The 24,062-nt window shown below is 35.7% G+C and overlaps 1 protein-coding gene across 8 annotated transcripts in view; it reads left to right on the top strand.

The window, feature by feature from the left end:
• The window catches only part of DGLUCY (D-glutamate cyclase), a 43,936-nt gene that overhangs the window by 13,773 nt on the left and 6,101 nt on the right, over positions 1 to 24,062 (top strand). For 6 of the 8 annotated variants that reach the window (XM_068682949.1, XM_068682952.1, XM_068682954.1 and 3 more), the window contains 11 exons: positions 2,886 to 2,997; positions 5,662 to 5,815; positions 6,515 to 6,713; positions 8,378 to 8,528; positions 10,024 to 10,146; positions 11,967 to 12,164; positions 14,316 to 14,576; positions 15,028 to 15,127; positions 16,860 to 17,008; positions 21,042 to 21,161; positions 22,719 to 22,870. In XM_068682949.1, the coding sequence (XP_068539050.1) occupies positions 2,886 to 2,997; positions 5,662 to 5,815; positions 6,515 to 6,713; positions 8,378 to 8,528; positions 10,024 to 10,146; positions 11,967 to 12,164; positions 14,316 to 14,576; positions 15,028 to 15,127; positions 16,860 to 17,008; positions 21,042 to 21,161; positions 22,719 to 22,870 (1,719 nt within the window). Of the gene's footprint in view, positions 1 to 603; positions 629 to 1,630; positions 1,769 to 2,885; positions 2,998 to 5,661; positions 5,816 to 6,514; positions 6,714 to 8,377; positions 8,529 to 10,023; positions 10,147 to 11,966; positions 12,165 to 14,315; positions 14,577 to 15,027; positions 15,128 to 16,859; positions 17,009 to 21,041; positions 21,162 to 22,718; positions 22,871 to 24,062 lie in introns of those variants that run through there. The other 2 variants (XM_068682956.1, XM_068682950.1) reach the window with 2 other exon arrangements.

Here is a 24,062-nt window from a genome sequence, read left to right as displayed (position 1 = left end):
GTTATCTGAAACTGTCTTAAAACAAAATAAAAGGACTTGAAAAAGACAGGCCAGGGGACAGATCTTAACTACTGATTAACAGCTGTACCAGACCATTTAGAAAGAGGGCTACTCTCATGCCTCATGAAGCCAGTCCATACACTTCATTAGGCATTCTGATGGGTCAAGGTGGAGAAGATGCTGTAAGACCTGAGTTATTGTGGTACTTTTCCCCTGTCATCCCAAACAAGCCATGCTCATGATGTCTTTAACGATTTTCCAGGATGTCCTGGAGATAGTTGGGGAATCTAAACTTAAGGGTGCCCCCTAGCACAGGGAAACAACATACTGTGTAGAAATAAGCCATTCCTGAGGAAGTCAAATAGCAAAAAGCTACTTTTTTGCTATAAGCATCTGAGAGTTTTTATTGACTGTCCAAAGTTAGTGGCTAGAAAAACACCAACATAATCAATTACTAACATTGTATAGCAAGTACAGTGATCTAAAGTTGTAACTCAGAACTTTATCCTATAGAATGTTCCTGAGAGTTTTAGAAAATCTCCACTGGAACTTTAGTGATAACAAGTGGTTATAAGGCGTGTTTTGTCTCTCATCTGAAAGAGATGAGTCATCCTACTTTTATACAAAGGTAATGTTTAAATTATTCACTTCCTAACAAATTTATCAACAATATATCTTGCTTTGCAGCTAGGGGCAGTGTTCACAAATTGAAACTACAATCCCAAATGTTTCCACAAGGTACTTAAGAGACAGCATTTTGGCACTACTTATATTTGCAGTACTAGAGCTTGCTCAACACTTACTTTCATATAAACCTAAAACTTTTAAAGGCCTAAATGTTGCTAATAAAGTTCCATAAGTGCTTCTATTTCCTCTGCTGGACATATACTCTATGCATTGAAAATCAGGCTTGCCCAACATCGTTCTTGGGCATTTGGGATAAAGTACCTGGATGAAGATAGCTTTCATCCCAAACGAAATTCACAAATTTCAGACTGTCTCTCAAATCCAAGTAAGCTAGTACTTCTTAAGGCCATTAGATGATTTCAAAGATACTCAGAAAGGAAGAAAAACGATTTGAAAGAATCACATGAATACATGTGGTTGAATGAATCGTTCCAGAGTGGTGCTAGAAACTCTCTTTGCAGTAAAAATAATGTTTCTTAAATTGTCTCATATAGGCCTGGATTAGAGTCTAGCCACATTTCTCAATCCAAATTCTAGTTATCTTTAAAGCATGTGCTTGAAATTGTTCACAATTCTGTAATGAAGACTATTTTTTGTGCAGCATATAGACTGTTATATAAAAGCAGAAAAGATGGGATGAGTTGGAGAGTAGTAAGCTAGAGTTCAGAAAAAAAATGTGTAAGCTGATTTCTTTTGGCTGGCAATGTTATGTAATCATTTTAGAAGTAAGGATTACAGGCTTCAAAGACCAGATACAGAGCTTACTCTAAATTTCAGTGCACCCAACATAACCACTCAGAATTCTGCAATCTTTGGGAAACATTTTGGACAGACAACCCATGATAAGAGTATAATTTCCATCAAAACATATTACTGCTCTTACTTTGAGTTCAACAGAAAACTTTAACAGAAAACTTTGATTTTTAACAGAAAGGTTAACTTTTGCCAGAAGGTTGTAACATTGCATTGTACATTAATTGATTGGCATCTTTTTAAAAAGCAGCACAGTTTTTATAATGTTTATTACTTCTTACAATTGACATCAGGAATGGCTTCTTCTGAATTAAAGAAAAACTTGGAGGTTGGTAATTTGGTTGCTTGGAATGTAATTCAGTTTATTTAGTTAGAATGAACATACGATTAGATAAGTATGTTATCTCTGAATTAGACCATGAAAAGTGATCAAGGTTAAAATCATAAGGAGCCAAATTATTATTTTACCCTGAACTATATTTTACTTAGTCCTAGCAGTTGTATAATAAATCACTTCTAGATAGTTTAGGCTCAGGGAAAAGCTTTCTGTTGACTTTGATTAGACTATAGAAAAAAGTTGTGTTCAGTCTTCAAGAGATGTAAAAAGAGCCAGATACTGACTGTAATTAGGGTACTTATCTCTATTTCTACTCCAGATTGTATGAAGTGACTTCTATATGTCTGTTTTCCCAGTGGAAGAATAGCCACAGGAGTACTCATTATAATTTCAGTATATCATTTCTACATAATGAGTAGTTGAAAAGTATGATATATATGAAATGTATCAAAATGACATTTTCTGATTATAGTTACTTTTACCACAATGTTATATTGCTAATTGTCTGAAAGCATTTTCAGCAGACATGATATTACAGATTGTAGCTTGGTAGATCAATCCATTTATGTTTTTGCCATTTTAAACTTATAGCAAATTTTGGAAGGGTGAGTACGCTAGGAAATGAATATTTAACAGGGAAAAAGAAGTCTGTTTCTTGTATTACAGGCCAGCAAAACATTGCATTTTATCCAGAATGTTAACATGCACATCTCTGGTTGATTTATCTAAAGATTCAGTTTGTGTTTAATCAGAAAATGTCAATGAAGCAGCCCTTTGACTTTAATTTGCCTTTTGGGTTTTAATTAAGGATTTCCCACTGATAATAAGCTTGGTGGGGCATCAGGAATAAATTGAAATTAAGTTTTCCAGCACTTGAGAGAAAGAAAGAAGGAAGGGAAAGGAAGGGAAAGGAAGGGAAAGGAAGGGAAAGGAAGGGAAAGGAAGGGAAAGGAAGGGAAAGGAAGGGAAAGGAAGGGAAAGGAAGGGAAAGGAAGGGAAAGGAAGGGAAAGGAAGGGAAAGGAAGGGAAAGGAAGGGAAAGGAAGGGAAAGGAAGTTGTATATATGTATTTGTGTTTAAATTTATTATTATAACATCTTTCTGTTAAGGCTGAAAGGATGCTCTTGACAGGAGGCTTGAAATCTCTCCTTCCTCACGTACTAAGAAGAATAATTCGTTGCAACAGACACAGTATCAGTAATACTTCTGGAATGGCAGAAGGTAAGGAAACCTAACAGCACAAAGTAAAAAATGACTCCATTTTAGTTTCATAACTATGTCCTTACTTTTTTCTTTCTTTGTTTATAAAGGAGTTTAGGACTATCAAAAGAGCTGAAGTAAAGCAGAAGTAAATGTCAAGCTGACTTAAATTCTTAACTCACTTGGGTGTTTTTGAAATCACATTGTAAGCACCTGGCACTGGGTTCTTAAATCATAGAACTACATCAGAGAAATCATCTTACCTGTGTAAATTACATGGACTTTGTTTTCAAAACTACCGTGTATCCTCCAGCTCCCAATTATGTCAATGATAAATTATAGTTGCAGAAAATGTTTGAAAAATCTTTACCTAAATCTGGTTTTCCTTACACGCACTATCATCACATTTATAGGATCACATACTGTGTTCTTCACAGAGACCTTGCTTTACTTAGTGCATAGGATACACGTTGGGAAAGGCTTAGAGAAGTACAGTCACAAAAATAGTTTCCTGCTTCGTTTGTTGCAGAAGTTGGAAATTACTTACTCAGGAAGATTGAGAATTATATGGAGAGGGAAAGAATAGGTCTATACTAAGATAACTGAATGCATTCTGGAGAATTGATCTTTGTCTTCTCTCATAGCTCAACTTTTACAGAAGTAGAGATTCCTGTGTTGTTGTTTTGATCAACTTTAAAACGTAACAATGTAATGAAAAATACTGTGGCAAGCAGCTGATGAGCAAAGCAGTGTGTACTAACATTAATATAAGAACATTAAGGCACATATTTTAGAATCATGGTGAGTCTTGAAATAATAGTCTTATTTTCTATCAGTATGTAAGCTGAAAAATACTAATGGAAAACACGTTACAACATTAATAATTTGCAGTTTGCCCCAACTGTATTTGTATATGTATGTGCTACTGCAGTGATTTTAAACATGTTAGCTTTTACATTTGAAAAAAAAATAGTTTACTTCCAAAACAAATTCAGCCATACTACTAAAATAACTATTTCTTATTGCCTTCATTGTCATTCAGCAAATACATTAAAAACTCTTTTGAAACTGCTCTGAATTGGGATATTAGTTTGTTGAACTAATGCCATAGTTGATCAGCATTTCCAGCTTCATTAACACTGCTCAAGAATATGTTCCTGATGTTGGATACATTGTGTGAATATACACTTAAGCTTATATGGGAAGAAGAGGAAAAAAAAAACAACACACTTATCTGTAAAGAAAGTAAGGATAGTTATCAGGAGTAGCAATAAAGTTGTCTAAGAGTTACTACTGAAGCTTCCTGAGTTTACAGTATGCTTGGAAGTCGCCTACAGATTCAGACTGTCAGCTGTGACTTGTATTTTAAATTCAGTGTTGTCTAAGTTGAATGCACTGGCTAAAACCATAAGGTTAAGAATCTGAATATCAGCAGCAAAGTAGAAAGTGCCTGTGGATTTCACATGGGCAGCAGGGAATGAGGCTAAAGGGTAACTCAATGTAGTATTTTATTCAGTGGTAAATTTAGTATGTTTATTTAACAAAAATGAATTTCTGTATTTAGCAAGAAGCTATTTCTGTATTTAGTAACTTTTGTTAGTAATAAACTGCATTTTTGTGCTGGCTGGTCCCAAAAGAGCAGTTTGTGGGCACATTCAATATGCAAATACATGCTTACCTCAGTTTAAGCCTTTGCTTTACATTTTTTCCATCAGGAATAGCTTTATCTTTTGGTTTCTTGGTTGGCTTTGGTCAAAAGTAAAATTTGGCCAATTTCTACAGCCTTTTAAAGAAGATCATTGATTTCAAGTGAATGACTGCTTCTTGGATGACTACCAGAGTCACAAGTTCAGACTACCACAGTCTTTAGGAAAGTGGGAGCTTCTACACAGACTCTTACTTGCCTGTCTGATACCTGGCACAGTATTTAATAAGTTTTCAAGACAAACTGATACACACTGCACAAATATTAATATCTTTAGAACCTGTTTTGTGGTAGCAGTCAGTAAGGTTTTAAATAAAAGCTGATTATGAGTGAAGAAAGTGTAGCAGTTCTGTTCATTTTGTTTTTTTAAATTAGAAATATTAGAAATGTCTGAGTTTCAGTGTGCTAAGCAAGAGATTATTCCTGAGCTGTAACTTGTCTATTAAATTGCAGCCCAAGGTAAAATTATATAGTCAAGGAATGGGCTACATGAGGACAAAATATCAGCATTTTTCTGTTATACTGGCCATGATTTATAACTTAGCATTAAACCTTAAAAATGCTTAAAGTGTGGTATGTAACAGCCCCCCTCCCACCCCCCCTTTTTTTTGGCTCTGTGCTGACATTTGCACAAGTAAAACATTTTCCTATACAATACTAATTTCTCAGGTTATAGAATAAATTTTGTTTATATGTAAGTTCATAGAATTGTTTAGGAAAGTAATTATGCATTCTTCAAAATCTAGTACTCTCCATGTTTACCTACTACTTTAGCTGTGAACTACTTGACATACAGAGTACATCTGGCTACAATTTTTAAAATAGTTTTAAAATTTCTTTAATTCAATTACAGAGTTTTGAAATAAAATTTCCCTTCAGGTAATTTTATGGACCATTTACAGAGAGCTATACAGAAAAGTTTGTTTCTTAAACAAGGAGCTGAATTAGTAAGCAGTCATTCCTACCTTCCACAATTTCAGGCTATAAACAAGCTAACATTGTGATTTTGCACAAGTCCCTGGCTGATGACTTTGAGAAGTTCTGTCACGCAAACAATGGACCTCTGCCATTGCTGTACAGAAGCAAACCAGGTGACTGGAAATGTCCTTCTCTGAGTAGTGATTCTGATATCAGGTAAGTACGGGCTGACTGCTTCTCAAAATTCTGCAGTGGGTGCTGATGGTGATTAGGAGAAATCAGTTTCAGGGAATAACCTGCTCTCACTGTTGTACATTTTGAACAGGTTTATTTTCTTGGAATTATACCTTTGAATGAAAACTGTGCATGAGTATAAAAGAGTAGAATCAGCCTGATCATCTAGTTCTTGAGAAACTTCTTATCATAATTATCAATAATGCAAGTTTTTCTCTAATGTAAAAGTGAATTTTTGTGTAGAAGTTTTGCAGTCTGAGCAGAATTAATTTACTTATGTTTAGGCAAGGTAACCACATTATATTTTTAAGGGTCTCTGAAATTTAAAAGATGTACTTCTCTAGCAAAAAGAAAAAGAAAACTTAAAACAGCTCCCTAATTTTGGAATCATTGAGGCATGATACATGTAATGGACATTTACCTGTAAAACCTGAAAAATACAAGGAAAAATACAAAGATACTCTCACATGTTCTGTTTGCTGTGTAGAATGCTGTTTATGTTTAGAATAAAGTGTTTGTTTTTGTCTGTGTTTTTTCATTGTTACTCAGAATGAAACAAAATGGACAAAGTAGGCTGGATCTTGTGGTTTGATAGTAGGTTAAAGTCAATTTAGATCATTCTGGTCATGTGCCTTGTTTTCAAACACATGTTAAAGCTGTGATAACTTCTTATTTCATTAGGACTGACTGCCCACAGTATAGAGTGTATGAGCATGGAGCCTTCACTGGATCTGTAAAAAGTCTGAAGGAATATTCGGAACAACTTAAGGACATGGTGACTTTCTATTTAGGCTGCAGCTTTTCTTTTGAAAAAGCAATCCAAAATGCTGGCATTCCTATAAGAAATGTTGAACAAGAATGTAATGTAAGCATGTATAAGGTAAGTAGATACACATATAGTCTTTGCTGTAACTTTTTCCATATTTGTCCATATTCATCTTATGGCCATATAACTATCGTGCAAAATCAGAACTTTTTTTTCCCACTTGCAGAGTAGTTTTAGGCAGGTAGTAGTGCTCAGTGCATGAAAATATAGGGTAAAATATCAGGTCAGTGCTTTTCTCAACTTCCTGCAAGGCTAAATTTTTTTTGTTTTTGTTTACAGTGGCAGTTTTTTCATGTGTTCAATGGCAGCCATTTCATTTGGATTTGGTGCTTGTTTCCTTCTCTGTTTCAGCTTATGAAGCATGTGCTATTCTGATCATCACCTTTATATATGTCCCACTCTCCACACCAGTTCTAGCTTGTACTAAGAATATTCTTTTTATAAGCCTTGACAGTACAATTATAGAATCATTAAGCTTGGAAAAGACCTCCAAGATCATCTGGTCCAACCACCACCCTACTACCAATGTCACCCACTAAACCATATCCCTAAGCACCAGGTCCAACCTTTCCGTAAACACCCCCAGAGATGGTGACTCCACCACCTCCCTGGGCAACCCGTCCCAATGCCTAACTAGCATTAGCAGTTTGCTCTGCATATATGACAGTCACAGCTTGGATTTCTCCTATGACTGTACAGCCTTTAAACTCCACATTTGCTAGAAACCCAGGCCTCTGGGACAGGTGTTCCTAAAAAAGCTGAGGTGTCTACCATAGCACTGAAAATTATAACTGTGATCAGAAGATGTGTAGCACAGATTTTAATGTGGGCAGAAGTCCTAGTATAAGCCTGACTCTGCTAGGTAGACACTTTAATATTAAGAACATTAAAGTGCATCTGCATGCCTTTTTCACACAATTAGTATGCTGTTCTGGTAAACAAAGATTACTATTCTATTTAATGTTATCATTTAACAATATTTTGCTGTACTGCTGGTCAAACTAAAGAAACAAATGTGTTTTATGTGAGACCTATGAAGCTTAAAGAAAAAAGTTACAATTATATACCTGATTATGACATTTTAGACTTAGGAGAATTTCATCTGTATTTCAAAGACATGTACAGTGCGTTTCTTTGGTGACAGATATAACAAAAAAAGTATAAACATTGCCTATGCAGCTCTTGCTGTCTACGTCTCATTTATGTTCAAATGCAATTTACATCTCCGACTTTCTGTTCTAAAAAGCAAGGCTGCTTTATTTCTGAATAGAAAAAGGATTTCAGCATCCTAGTCAGAAAAGTTGATGAATTCCATAGATCCTTTCTAGAGGCACAAAAGATGTTGTGTGTGTACAACTGGCATGCTGCTTCTTTAGAAGAGGGTACTGGCAGCAGCAGCAGTTCTTGACTCTTGCACATTGCAGAGCATCATGGTTTCTCTGAATTCCAGTAGAGATAACAGATTCAGACCAAACTGATTTGTCACCACTATACTTTTTTTTAGCTTTTCACTTTCTACATAGGGAGCAGAGGGTTGTTTTCTGACAATATTCAGAATATACTGAGCTCACCATGCTGGATGCTGCATGTGCTGAAGCAAGAATTAAAAAAAAAAAATGCTAAGAAAAATGTGTGTTTTTTGGAAAAAAAAAAAATAAAATTAATGCTAGTATTGTGGCTTATTTCTTCTAATACTTTTGATTCTTTTAAACTGACAGACAGCTGTGCCATGCTACAGTATTTCTACTTTTTGCTGCAACTTAGTAGTCACGATGAGACCTATTCCTGAAAGCAAATTGGAAGCAGCTGTGCTTGCAACATCTGAACTAAAAGAAGCTCATGGAGCACCAGTTCATATAGGTGACCCTGGTCAGTGTTTTTCATGTTTCACTCTACATATGCTTTATTGTCAATAAAAATGGCTGAAGGGGGAGCCATGAGAAGTGGTAGGAATAAAATACTTGCACTGCCTTTTTTATGTTTTAATCCTTTCTAATGGTCACAAACCTGAATTGAAGTCGGGGTGGGGAGATAGGTTTGAATGAACAAAACACAGAATTCATGGATAAAGGCAGTTATATGGCAAAAACAGTTTTGCTAAAACATGTAATCATATCCTCCTAAAATGTATGCAGTTTCATTTATGTGTGAATACTTTCTTGTTGTCAAAGATCCCAGCAACAGGGTAGCAGTGACTGACAGCATGGGGAAAAGTATGTGTGGAGGCATTTTGTGTCTTCATGGATGACTGTGAAAGAAAATACCATATTATGTTTTAAAAATACTGAAATAAGATACATTGAGCAAAACACTTAAGACAGAATAAGTAGAAATATGACTTTTTTTTTTTTTTTTAAACAGCTCGAACAAGTCCAGGCCTATTCTTTGCAAGGAAAGATTGAAAACAAAAAAGATAAACAGGAGGCTGTTTGGGGAAAAGGAAGGAGGGAAGGGAGATATAGACCACCTATAGGATGGAGATAGATCACTATAAAAAAATCCCCTCTGCTGTCAGAAATTTGTCAGTCAATCAGTAGTCTCAAGAGCTGTGTACACAGCCTGATCACGTTGCAGAGTATGGAAAGACATGTCATTGGTAACAGTACAACCCAGTAATATATTTGGTCCGAGTGGTTAAATCTGAGGAATGAGTAATAAATCATTACTTCGGGTAGAGATTGGGAAAGTGAAGGAATACATTATGTGTTAATTTTTAACAGAAAAGAGTAAATGAATATATATACAGATTGTATAAACTAATTCCAGAAAAGACAGTGGTAAACTTTAGCATCTCAGGAATTTAAAAGCAAGGGGAAGAGAGCAAGTGCTTAGAATGACCCAGAAAAGAAGTAGGTGTTTGCTTTGTTAAAGCAAAAGACAATTTAATGAAAGCTGGCTAAGAGTGAGATGTAATTACCTAAGCCAGAGAGGTAAAAGACTCCTTATTTCTTTAGCTAGAGAAGATAGGAAGCTAAAGTAGCAGAAAATGTGTTCTAGAAACAACCCATTTTGCATTGCAGTTATTTGTTCTTGTCTACCAGAGCAAAAAATAATATAATTATTTTGTTGATAGATAAGATTTATAATATCTTGGGAACTCGGTATACACATCTAGTTTGTACTTTGCTGCAGAAATAAAGTGAATACATGTTTATTGATGTCACACAGATAAAGGGAAAACAAGACAGCTCAGGATCTGGGGACATGCACTGAAAGCAAACTAAATATGCCACTTCAGTGGTGGGATTTGCCACTGTTGTAATTCTAGCTGTGTTGCTTGATGATGTTTGATGTCCCCTCCCACCTTTTGTAATATTGCTGCTTGATTGAAATCTGTGATGGGTTTATTGTTGATCAATGACAGGTCTGTTGGGAATACAAGATCTTTCCAAACCAGACTATGGAGATCCAGTTCACCTTCACCCTGGTGATATTCCGGTGTTTTGGGCCTGTGGTGTAACAGGAGTAGAAGCAGTCATCAACTGCAGTATGTACAGTCTTTGGAAACTTTAAGATCATCCTTCAATCTCTTTTTTATTTATTTTTTTAATAAGTGGACTGGATGAGTTGTCTGATAGGCTTGATTTGCATTGCAGAGCCCTAGGGTCAGCTAAAAAAGCCCCAGCCAAGCAATAAAAAACAAACAAACAAACAAACAAACAAACAAACAAAAACCACCTTTAATAGGACTATTTTCCATTGTGAAATGTCAGAAACTTAAAGCTCTGACAGCATCAAAACATCATTTTTGAGCATCACTAAAAACTAGGAACTTAAAAGTTTTCTTTTTTAAACTTTTGAAGTATTATTTTGTACCACAATGCAGAAAAACAATAGTAAAAGGGAAAGCCAAAAAAAGCAGCCAGATATCTTTCCATCTTGTCAAGAACTAGCAAACTGATTGACCTGGAAAGGACTTTGTAATTGTCTTGTGAAGAACTTTTAACTTTTAGTTTTTGTTCCAAAATGAAGTAAATGTGACACACTTTATATAATGGAATCCTTGTCCTCTGTAAAGAGTTGTGATCCTGCACTTTATCCACTCACTTATTAGAGGCATGCATTCAAAGGGCAAGAAAATGCAACTAAACCATAGTGACAGTGTTATATATTGCTCTAAATCACAAGTGTGGAAGGAAACCTCAAATTTTTAGTTAGAAAAAAAAGCTTACTGGTGATAAACAGTATAACTGGGAGAGCCCTGGGAAGTCATCCATTTCATCCTGCTTTCCCTGCAGGATCTGCAAAACCCTTGTGGTACCCTACAGTTGGTTATCTGACTGGTCTCAGCAAGTGTTGTAAATACATTCAGCACTAGGAACAGAGGCTTTTTTGTTGTTGTCATTTTGTTCTTACATACAACCCCTGTTCTCCACTCCAAAATCCAAGGTGAAAAGCCTACCTTCTCTCCTGTGTTCCCTAGCAGTTTTCCCTGTGATGCAGGATGCATGAAAGGAGAAAGGAGGAAAAAATTACCAGCCTCTGTTGCCTAAGCAGCTATCTATCACGCCTTGGCCTGGAACTGATTCTTACTTCTGTTTATTTTTTCATTTCTTGTATTAAAAACAGTTGTCATTAATGGATTCCAAAAGCTCTTTTACAGTTTGTATCTTGCTGTGCTCCCCTCTCAGCTAGGTAGTTAAAATCCTGCCATAGCAGCAGTACCTGTACTTTAGATCCATCTGCTAGCTCCTCAAAATTACTGTCTATACACATGGTTTGGTGAGGCATATTAAACCTCCCCATTTTTTTAATCTGATACAGGACAACTACTTGTCAGCAGGGAGTTGTCACAGCTTTTCCATATCACTATTAAATTTGTATTCAAAGGTAGAGAGACACTGTAGCTTCCTGCAGCAGTTTAGAATCTAGACAATTTATTTTTACAGAAACAGTATCACCAACACCCTGTGCAAACTTCAGTGTTAACTTGTTCTTAGTTTTTTTCATGCATGTCAAACCCAGTTTTCAGACTTGCCAATTCCTGACTGAATTTCTTGAAGGGTACCACCGTTCAGTTCCTAAATTGCCTGAAGCTTATACTAAAGAGGATAGTGTAAAAAAACCTGCTCTCAACTACCCACATGAGCTTTTCAGAAGTGTAAACATTTTCAGATGTATATGCATACATTTCTTTCCTCAAAGTATATTTATTGCTGCAGTGTATCTTAAAATATCACCTGTTTTGTAAGTGTCATCAGGCAGGGACTCTGTGTTGTTAAATTGCTTCTCAAGATTTTATCATTCTGGTATTTCAATATAACACAATAACAAAGTGTTTAATTGAATCTTTTTCGCCTGTTTTAGGATCTCCATTAGCTTTTACTCATTCTCCTGGCTGCATGTTCATCACTGACCTAAAGAATGACAGTGTTACAGTCGGGTCCTCAAGTGAAGTCCCACAAGTCTACTGCATTTCACAAGATCCTTTGCATTATAGTATGGTGTCAGCAGAAGCAACACAAAAGATAAAGAATCTGGAGAACTTAATCGGAATAGACCCAGGTAAAAACAATCAATCAAACAAAAAACCTCTTACTTGAGTGGATTTGCTATGATATCTATTGTGCTTGTATAGATGCCCACAAAATTCAGGAATGCAATAAAAACCTAAAGGCAATTTTAAGATTTAAAAAAAATATTTGTGCATTACTGTGAGTTAATGTAACTAGTTTTGTGTTGTTTTCATTACTATATATATCAGAGTTTGACCAAAATCATTCAACCTTATGGGTAACAGAACATATTTAAATGTGATTACTGCATTCTTTCAAAATACACAGAAGCTTCACTGTTTACAGCAGACTGGAGCATCCACAGGGAATAAGCACTGTTGCTGAATAAATCTGAAATTGATAAGTGCAGGGCACCTCAGCATGCAGTAAGAGCTATGTAAGTATTCACTGTTGAGTAAATAGTACATTTCTTTACATATATTCATGACTGCTATTTTCTTACTGGGATATTCCAGTAGCTGTATGTGTTTTTCAAACATCCCTCTCTGATGGGTGGAACTACATCAAGCTCTGCTGACATACTTGTTGCTGAGGTGTTGTGTGATGGACCAAAGTGACCTGATCACATACCTCTCAGAAGGTTGAGAGGTATGGTTGTGTACATGCACAAGAGAGAAGAGATGGAAATTAGAGGATACAGGAGCAAAAGACAGACAGAATAACACAACTATTTCCAAAGTGCACATTGAGTTACTCCCCTCTGTCTGCTGTAAATTTTGATCTCACTTTCCTATAAATTTTTTGAAATCTTTTACAGGCAGTAGTGGAAAACAGCTAATGCTCAGCTCTTCCAAGCTCAGGGTTTGGGCTGTGTGCTTATATTTGGGTCTGTTTATTTTTACTTACAAGGCCCTTCCTTTTATCCACTCTCTGCAGTTCAGCATGGCACAATGCCATGCTCTGCAGAAATACCGGACCTAACTTCAGAGTTAGCTCATTTTATTGCTAAAAGAGAGTAGCTGCATTACTGTAGTACTTCATCTCAGTTGATACGCTCCACTTTTCAAAGACTAATATACCCTGCTTCTGTTACTTGAGTTTTGTTGAGAACTTTTTTTCTTTGTCCACTATCTATAAATTATATATTGCCTGTATGTTGTGTAGGAGGAATGGTGAGAAAAAGACAAAGAGGAAACTTGGTTCAACAACAGGAAAGGAGGGAAAAAAGGTGAGAAAGATTAAGATACAAGGAGACTAGAAAACAATAGTGAGGACTTGCCTCTCACTTTCAGCCCATGATAATCAGCACATCATGCTGGTATCCATGGTTTTCAGGAATGCGAGCAAATCTAAAGGACTGCATTGCACACTTGTGTTTCTGAGTGTCGGGAAAAGGAGAGGGAATAGGAAATATTGCAATAATAAAAGACTTAAACAGATAGGCAGAGTTGCCTCTGTAGGGACTGACCCAAGAGATCTACTAATATTCACCTATTTCTCGAGGTCAAATAACATGTAACAGGAAGATCTTTTAGTAATTGCCTAGATACCAATGTAGTAATTGAGTTTATCAAGTCCCCCATAACTCACAGTGTATCTGAGCCCTCAATAAAATTATCAACCACAGAAGTAAGTTGAATTTATTTGGAAATTAGCTCTTTCCTAAAGGGACAGTGTTAAGCAGAGTCAAAGGACCAGCTTACTCAACTGAGGTCTGCATTGAATCTTCCATAAAATGGGGGAAGCCTGAGTAGCAAGCTAGCTTTAGTAGTAAAGCAAATAGTTTAGTAGTTAGACACTGTCTGGCACAACTGTAACCACAGATCAGAGGAAAGCAGAGGGTGGAAGGAAGGGAGTTGATATTCAATGGGTTTTAGGAAGAAAGAAAAAAACACGCAACTTACACCAATACCTAGAAACCCTAGCATAGTAATTTTCAAAACCCGGTTAACCAGAATTCTTAACCTGGAAACACAGCTCGTTATTTTCATTACTCATATCCTACACCTTCCTAGGTTTCCTGAGGAAATTAGCCCAGTTCCTGTCTTGACCAGAGGTTTTTCTTTTTATTGTATTATTTTTACCCGTATTATGTCATTAAAGTACGCAGATTCACCCAAACAGAAACTTCAAAAGGAGAACAACGTACTGAAGTATACCATTCTCTTAAAAATATATATCTTTAAAAATACTTTTGTAGGAGATCGGGGTATAATTCATTTACACCGCCCAGATGAGCTGCTGAAGGCTTGCCTGGCTATCTCCCATGCTCGGTCAGTGTTGATAACAACTGGATTTCCTACCCACTTCTCTTACGAGCCACCAGAAGAAAATGATGGGCCCCCTGGAGCCCTCGCCGTCGCGGCCATGCTGCAGGCCTTGGAGAAAGATGTTGCTATAGTAACAGATCAGAGAGCCATGGATCTGAATAAAAAGATTATTGACGATGCTGTTCAACTAGGTAAGACATACATTTTTCCAGTTTTATCTTCCTAGTTTGAGCCAAGGTTCACTTCAGGTATTCTCATTGTAACTTACTACAGATTTTTTTTTTCTTTCAGAGAATGAACACACCATTCATCCTGAACCTCTGATTAGCATTGTTATGTTTTGTTAAATGAAGCTGGCACCAAGTTAATGTTTGTGCATCTGGGTTAGCCGTTCGTGATGAATTCTGGATGCCTGTTCTTATTCTAGTAGACCTGTTTTCTATCCCAAGGTCCCCTTTATCAGTACTAACAACTAAATGAATTTCATTAAAAGCAAGGATGCAGGGAGCTTATCAGGAACTGTGTAAACCCACTGAGGCCTGAATATTCTAACTATTCTACCTAGGAAAAAAAATAATTACTGAAACACACGCCAAAAAAAAATGGTACATAGTATCTGAATTGTATTTTATTTTCCTCTAGGAATCCTGAAGCGACCTGTCCCTCTACTGAGTTATCAAAGGGAAAATGCTGATTCAGCTTTGAGGTTTTTGTGTGAGAATGGGAATCCCAGAAGACCGAGGTACATTTATTCAATTTTTGAGAATGGGTCACACTTCTACTGCATAGTGTTATAAATAAATGTGACTTAAGAAGGTGTAATGCTTGCAAGTAAATCCTTAAGAATGGGAATTAACGGAACAAACTTTGAAGCAGAATATTGGTATTATAGCACACATACAGAATTCCATGTTATTCTAAGAGTATGCACTTCTGGGGTACAAAAAGAATTGATACTTCACATATCAATAGCTCTTTTTCTTCAAAAAAATCTAAAAGCTTTTCAGCTGTTATTCCACAGCAATATGCATATACATTGCATAATATATTTTTTTTTTTCCCAGTTTTTAAATCAGCATAAATATTAGGATGCAGAGAGGTAGAGTCAGTTAAGGAGCTGGGAAAAGAATTTGTTTGCTTTCTACAGCTTTGGCTCATGTTTGACAACTGGGAAATTGGATCTGACTTAAAAACAGTTGAGATTTACTAATACTGCAAAAGTGATTGTCCTATTGTCTTTAGGCAGACAAAACCAAAGTTACAGAAGTATGCATGCACTTCTGAATATTGATTTAAACAGTTCGCATACGTGGTGTCCAGTGTAAAATGTTGTGCAGAAATTCAGGTTTATACAAGCACATGATTATGGTTAAAGCACTGAAGAATACATTTCATTACTTAGTAAGCAACTTAAGTTTCCTTTAAATAGGCATATATTGTTCATTTTTATTGATCTTTCCCTGTACAGCATTTCAACGCTGTTGCCTTCCATTTGTTCTTCTTAATAAAAAGATCTTTCACTCTGGTATTTGCTTCACCAATGTATTGGTTGGCGTATGCTCTAAGTTCAGCATGATACCGTCTTGAGTTTTTAGGTACTGTTTTAAAAGCATTTTTTATAGCTATGCATCATTCAATTACAGCCAGTTTCTATTTCAATTGATCCCACAATTCCAATAAGCTAAAGTAAGTGGTTTTTTAAAGTAGACAACTACACTGTTTGAGGTCTCCTGAGTCACTGTAGATACCCACACACAAAAACATGAAGTAATTCAACAGAATTAGTAACCTCTTGACAGCAAAATTGGAGAAATGAAAGAAAAATAACTTAATTCTAACATACAGTGGCAGAACTGAGTACTAAAATTCTGCTTAAAGCATTGGACATCTGCAGTACATCTGTGTACTTTTGTAGCTAGCAAAACAAGCAAGGACTTTAAAAATAAAAAGAGTCTCTCAAATCCACAGCCCCAAGATCTGAAGATCCAAACCAAAAAACTCCCTAACTAGATGCAAGTGAACATTTTCCAAACAATATTATTTAAGCAGAGACTACATTTACACCAACAAGGACTTACATCCTCATTAAGTAGACACTTTTTTGTTCTGCTTGAAAACACAAGATTTATATTGTGAGATATTATATAGTTTAACACGAAAAAGAGCAAGCCCAGATGGCTGATCCAAAGGATTTCTGCTTAGGAAGATATCAGGAACTTCCCTATTTGTTGGTGGCAAATGTGGTTTGATGAAGTTGCACTAAAGCTATAAAGAAACTAGACTAACCTTTGAAAAAGAACTATGGAGAACTGCAAGTAGAAACAACAATTCAGTATCCAAGTTTTACCTTACATCACAAATACTCAAAGAGTAGAACCAAGTACAACAGGAGAAGTACCCAACACAAAATTATTATAGGTGAGAATCAAAGATTTGACTCCATTCTTCTGTTCTTTTACTCTGTCTCTAACCAGATTTGATCACCTGATAGCAATAGAGCGTGCTGGAATGGCTGCTGATGGCAATTACTACAATGCCAGGAAAGTTAATATTAAACATCTAGTGGATCCCATAGATGACCTATTTTTAGCTGCACAAACCATTCCAGGAGTCACAACAACAGGTATGACTGCATTATGGTCTCAAAAGCAAGAAAAGCATAAAACAGGAACTCTTACTTACTGGAAGTCCTGCAGATCAGGAGGCAGGTGCTGAGTAATTGCTTGAGGACTACAGCTGTTTCTCTTGGTTGAATTTAAAGGGAGAGTCGCTAGTGAAAAATTACAGATTTTTATGAAAGGGTGCTCACATCCAAAAAAAAATTATGGAGGAGTTGAATTCAAAGTTATTTAAAGACAAATACTTAAGCTCTGATGTGTATATTATCTATATGTGAGTGTGCGTACATATGCTCCCCTAAGTGTAGGTTTTGACAGTGACATCTGTACATTCTGTATTTTGCATGTGAAAGGCAGCATAGAAATATTGCAGTCATTTTTATGGTTGTTATACCTGCATTAAAAGAGCAGTCTGGACAGAACATTCACTTATGTTGCAATTGATGATAGATTCTCTTGAGCAGGAATATCATAGCTGCATCTAGTATAATAGGCCCTTCTCTAAGAAAACATGAGCATAAAAAAATGATCCTTAAAAGAGTACGTTGTCCTTCCTACCAAAACTACATTAGCATCAACTAATAAATCTAAAGATCTTTTGTCAACACAGTGCTCCTCTCTTTTGTCAATAGTCCTTTTTTTTTTTTTCTTCCAAAAACCCTAGTTGTATCTGGCTGTGTAAGAATATGCCAAAGATCAAGGATTCCTGGGTGTATATATATGAAGTGTTGTATAAAGTTCTTGTATAAACAAATGCATCCTGCTGCATTGTGTGGCCCAAAATGGAGTTAGGAGATACGTGATCTATATAAACATTTGAAACAAAATTAGACATAAAGTGTCCATGCCAGGCTGATTTCAGTCGCTTTAGAACATGGTTGCTGGTCTGGCCTTTTTTCTTTTTGCTGTGCTGTGGACTCACTCCTAAGTATCACCAAAGGCACTGAAACTCTGACTTCTTAACAATGATGTCTTTCATATGTTTCCAGAGAGTGTAGAGCACTCCTGCAGAGATAATGCATAGTCTGGTCGCAGTGTATTGGAATCTTATTTAAAAGCTGTGTAGCAGTAGAGTTCACAGGTATTTTTTATACCATCTTAAAATTTGCAATACATTTTATTCAGATTTAATGAAAATATTTGCCCTGTTCCTAAGGATTAACATTCAATGTTCAAAAAGAAGCACTCTAGATGGCACTCTGTTGGCAATCAGCAGAGAAGCTGAAGATTTGACTGAATAAGGATAGAATAATGTCTTTCATAAAGATGTTGAGCAAAATGCCTGAGAACTTTATCTGCTGCAGTTAATTTCAATTACCTTATCCCTGATTTTAAGTTAACTTGGATAACTTTGTATACTAGAAATGGATACTAAAAAGAGTTTTCGGTATTGCAGAAGTCTTTGCACTGTGTCAGTAGGTAGAGAAGGGAAAGAGTAGAACGTATGTTACGTGTTGATTAATTGTCAGATTTTTCATTGAAAAGTAGAAGTTTAAATAAATCTGATGTATGAGTCTGACCACAGACAAATCATGAACAATGCCTACAATTTCATGGAGTAATATCATAAAAAATGTGATTTTAAGTGCAACCTTCAGGAATATACAAAGCAGAGACTTTCACGAATATACAAAATAAGAAGACATGAAACAGTGAAGGTGGAAGGAGTCATTTCCACAAAAAGTTGAAATAAAAGATTGAGATGTTACCAAAACCACGTGATAATTTTCTCAGCTGTCATACAATTGACATAATTATATATGCTTTTTGAAGACCTGCATTAAAAAAAAAAAAAATCACATTCAATTTCCCTTTCACACAAATGATTTTTAGTACAGAAGACTGGCATTTTCTGCATTTTTCAGGAATTCAGTTTCAGAAACTAATGTAGTCAGCGAAAGCTTATGCAGAAGATACGACAAAACTGTATTTCCTCTGCCTGTAAAGCACTCAGGCCTTTAGGAGAAGAAATTTCTCCTTTTCTATTTTCAGACGTGCATTTGAGATTTCTGCAGTGGGATGAGATGAATGTTTGAAGGGTCCGTGTCTCTCTGCTGACTTTCAAAGAAGTCTAACTGACTAGCTCATATGTACACAACTGTTTTGTCAGGTGAATCTCACTCTGGAAAACCTATAAGAAAGTGTTGTCCTCTGTAAAAGTGTAGAGGAAGAAGAAAACAGATGGTGCATGAAATTGTTCGATGTGGAAAGATGTGATGTTTTCTTCCCAGTGAAATGCAAATGGGTTCCATCCAAAGCAGTAGATCTACCAACTGTTAACCAATGTTATCTTTCACTGCTAAAGAAACTGTTGATTGTCCTTAAAGACAGAGTTCGTTTTAACCCCTTTAAAGATCAAGAGCAGAATTTTGAATATACCAAAATATCAAAACACGGATTCTTACAAAACAGTAATAACTGCCATATTTATATATGATGAATGGTGCACCATGATTATGTCATTAGCTACATGAAACTTACTATCAACAAAACAGATTTTAGAAGGCACCATTAAATCCCAACACTGAAATAAACATGAGCAGTTTATTAAAGCAGAGAATTCTAAGCAAAAAAAAAGTTTATCTGTTTCATGGCAAAACAATAAGCACTCATGAAAAATATGTGTCAAGCTTTACATGTTTGCCAACAGATTATGCCTGTTTTGTAAAATAAATTAAAAAAAAAAAGTTGCTTTAGGTTTAGCCATGAAAATCCTTTTCAGTCATTTGGTTGTGTGTCACTCTGTTACGCTCACCTTGACTGTACAGACTTTGGGATCTAAATACGAAACTGCTGCTGAGAAATAACTTTGAATTTCACTTACATAAGAAGTTTATTATAGAGTTATGTGAGACATTTATGCAGTTAGTAAACATGTTAAATTTATCAATTTTCATCACTTAAAGTGTAAATTATAAATACTGTAATTTCTCTCTGTAATTTTTGTAACACATACTATGCAGAACAGCCTTATTTCAAATTCAAATGCCATACATTACAGTAAGGATTTGGAGCTCTTCACTGTGCTAGAAATTGATGTTCTTTTTCACAAACATTAACTAGGATAAACTTGAGAAGAAGCAATTTAAACTAACAGGTAAAAGAGAATTTAAATTTCCATTTAAATAATTGGATTTATTTTTGACTTTTTTTTTTTTTATATACTGGTAAGAGACTAAAGAAAGTTATTAAGTTGATAGTTTGCGTTATCTTGATCTCCAGGTTTCTGAGTGACACCTTACAATCTAATGTTCCAAATATAATGTTGCCCAGAACGTTTCTGAAATAACATAGGTCTCACTGATTTTACTGAAGTCATTGATGTTCTTGATTTCTGGCAGACAAATATACAGCATTTCTACTTGACCAACAAAATTTGAGATTTCACCCTCTGAATATACAAACACTTTAAACAAAATGCTATTTTTTTCATATATTTTTTTTTAAAAAAGGTAATGTTACACAGCATTGAGCTCTTTGTATGCATTGCCAGTGCAGTAAGTCATTCTTTTTGAAAATAACTATATATTTTCTTCCATATCTTTCTGCAATAGTTACTACTTTTCATCTCTCTCTCTTTTTTTTTCTCTTAAAGCTCATAGCAAGACTAACTTTTCTCTGTTTGATTTGCTGTAGAATTGTAGGCTATTTTTTCAAGTTTATTTAGTATTTATTTTCTATCTTCTTTCTTTATCTGTACTAATTTACTTGTGATAATTAATTATGTAGAACACTTGTTTAAGTTTACTGTCTTTAGTTCTGTCTGCAGTTCCTGAATGCTTGATAATTTTGTTTTCTTTTACCTGCACCAGTACAGCACGCACTGTATATACACTTACAGGTTAGCATGTGGTAATGTGATGCTTTCGGCATTTCTTTCATGATCTTATGTTTATAGATACTTCTGATGAAAATACAAATCATCTCATTTGGAGCTATGAACTGTCACAGAGACTTGGGAAAGACAGTGGCTGCTTTATAAATGGATTGTTAGCTATATGCTGGCTTCATACTCATTTGATCTCTTTTTTAATAAAGGTGTTGGAGATGGAGGAAATGAATTAGGAATGGGCAAAGTAAAAGAAGCTGTAAAGAAGCACATAAAAAATGGAGATACTATAGCCTGTGATGTTGAAGCTGATTTTACCATTGTAGCTGGTAAGGGAATATTGGGGTGTGGGAAAGTTGATGTTGCAAAGAGAACTGAAAAGGAAACACCTGACTTTCCAACTAATTTATATTGGCCTTTTTATTGTATGATCAAGTCATCACTAACAAACCTGTCTCTGTATTTTGTCCATTACTTGAATAATTAAGATTCTACTGTTCTAGCAGGAATGACTGAAAGTTGAGGATGCTCTGTCAAGAAAGAGCATTTCATCGGAAACAGTTGGGCAAATCCTGAATAATCTTGAAAAAATCACACAGTATATAAAACAGGGAAGACTGCAGAAGTGATCTATCTGGGATTTTTTTTAATAGTCTATGCACATATGAATTTTCAGTATAGCTGATAAAATTCTGTGGGTGTGACCCTGTCAGGCCTAAATCAGCCATATTGCACTTAGATGAGATGATAAATTCTTTCAGCAGCCACTCCAAGACATAAGTACATTCTTAATATACAACATAATTTGGATGTTATAGCTCAAAATTCTCTTCTACTGTAACATCTTAACAAGCATTAAATATAATTTATTGCGAGATTAGCTCAGCAAGGACCAATTTATGAAGTGAATGGGCCATATTGTACTCGAGCTCAAGTTTCTAACCTAAGTTAGAGCACTGCTGATACTAGAACAGCAATTTTGAGGGAAGAAATGGGATTGTGGTGATAATTATATCTAATTCTTATGACTTAATCTACATGTTACTTACAGTCACTGTTTTGGAAAATCTGGTGATTTTTACCTTGAAAGCAACTGTCACACCCAGACCCTGCACAGGCAAGTGAGGGGAATATTTAGACGTTTGTGTGGAAAATTACATGCACTGAAACAACCTCCACACTTTAGAAAATCTGTCTGTTCTACATCTCTGGTAAAGGTGCCAGGCAGCAGAGATAACTTCCCACAGCAAGTTTCAAATCTAACATTCTCCAATATAGCCTTGACAAAGAAGCGGTCAAACAAGAGTGTGTGGAGTGATTTAGTCACAGCATGCAGACAATTCACGGATATTAACTACATTAGAACGTCTTTCTGTATACAATACTTAAACAAAGGACACATCATTGAGACACAATTAATTTCACCTGAACTTCATATCTGATAAAGTAACTGAACCCTTTAATCCGTCATCATCTGTGACCAAAAAGGGACTCTCTAGAATGGTACAGCGTTCTACCATAAAATCTGACTTCAATGAAAATTTACATGGTTTAGGATATCAAAAATCTCCTACCTCTGTATCATCAACAGCAAAAGACACCAGGCTATTACATAGTTCTTCAAAAGTTCATGGATTTCATAGTAAGTGAAACCTGCAGAAATTTAATCTGAAATACTAATAAAAATATTTTAATATCTTAAGGAATTGTATATTTCTAAAAGTTCCAAATTGATGTCAACAGTTAATTCATATCCCAGTTCCATTTCAGAATCACTGCGTGACTCATCTGTAAGTGCTCTATGACTTATGAAGGTTAGGTATGTTTGCAATAACTGTCATTTATTTTTTTTAACACTTCGGTTTCATGGTGACTTTCTTTTGCAGGTGTCTCTAACTGGGGAGGCTATGCCATTGCATGTGCTCTGTATATTCTCAGCACCTGTGAAATACATGATCGCTACCTGAGGAAAGCTGTGGGGTTTCCACAATTACTGAAGAAGAAGACCTGGCTATCTGCACTTCCATCAGTTACAAAGGTAATTTCCAGAGGGCCAGGGAGCTGTGACTTGCTCATGGGTAGATGGAATCAGCCACTAAATCGTGCCCAGTCACTGCTTTCACATGGTCTTTTGGTGACTTTGGGGAATTCCTGGTTAACCAGCATCCGCACTGTATTTAGACTATCCTGTAAAGGATTCAGAACGATATGAATGTAAAAAGCTTCAAGGATAAATTTATTCCTGTGTTGTGACTTCAAGTGCGAAATCATGCTACAATTTTCTGAGAAGTGCAAGAAATCCTGTTTACTAAAATTAACTGGTTTTGTATAAGAAAATGGTCAGTTTTAGTGGCTGTCAGACTCTCTTCACCAGCACTACATCTACTTTAAAATATGTGGGGCTCTTACTTCTCCAATCACCAGCTGTTTGAGATCTGTGAATGCTTGGGACAAAATCAGTTTGCATAACTAGAGGCTTCAGAAGAAAAAAATCTTATGTTCTACTACTAACTCTTTCCAAAATGCACTGCCACTGTGGTCTATCTTGAAATACAATCTTAGCTCCCTCCTAAATATGAGTATGCTACTAAAAATAGAGGTTTTCATTGTGATATTTGATAATTAAGTTAAATTTGGAGATCTGCAAAAATATTGCATTAAAATTACTACAAAATGTTTATATATTAAAAGAACTATTTTTTGTCCTTAAACCTTGTTAGAGTTTCACCAGTTTTTTGTTTGTTTGTTTGTTTTATGTAAAGGTCTAAAAGCTTCCGTAGTAGTTGAGCCCAGAGGTCCATTTGGCTCAGTCTCCTGTCTTTGGCAGGGGGCAGTAGCAGATGCTTAGGATGGAGTGTAGAATCAGATAGTTACGGACTTACAATTCCCAGCACCAGGGAGTTACAAGTTAGAGGCTTGTAGCAGACCACTCCGATTAACATCCAGTAAAAGATTAAATCCTGACGGTAGTCTCCGTTGTTTGTGACACATTTGATATCCTGGCCTCCATTTTGTCTTTGAGATTTTGAAGGCAGTGCTCTTGCTTTAAACCCGTTCTATTACCTTGTACTGTGAGGCAGAGTGATTAAAATTCCTTGTTCATTTCCTTAGCAGCACTCATGATTCTTATAAATCTTTGTTGTATTCTTTAGAAATCTCTCTTCCAAAACTAAAAGTCACAATCCTAATTACTGAAGCCACTCCATATTTCTGACGATTCTACATTTCTT

This window comes from Anas acuta, chromosome 5, assembly GCF_963932015.1.
Source record: "Anas acuta chromosome 5, bAnaAcu1.1, whole genome shotgun sequence".
NCBI lineage: Eukaryota > Metazoa > Chordata > Aves > Anseriformes > Anatidae > Anas > Anas acuta.
The sequence above is the reverse complement of the archived record's forward strand: the minus strand, read 5'-3'. Positions and strand labels throughout refer to the sequence as shown.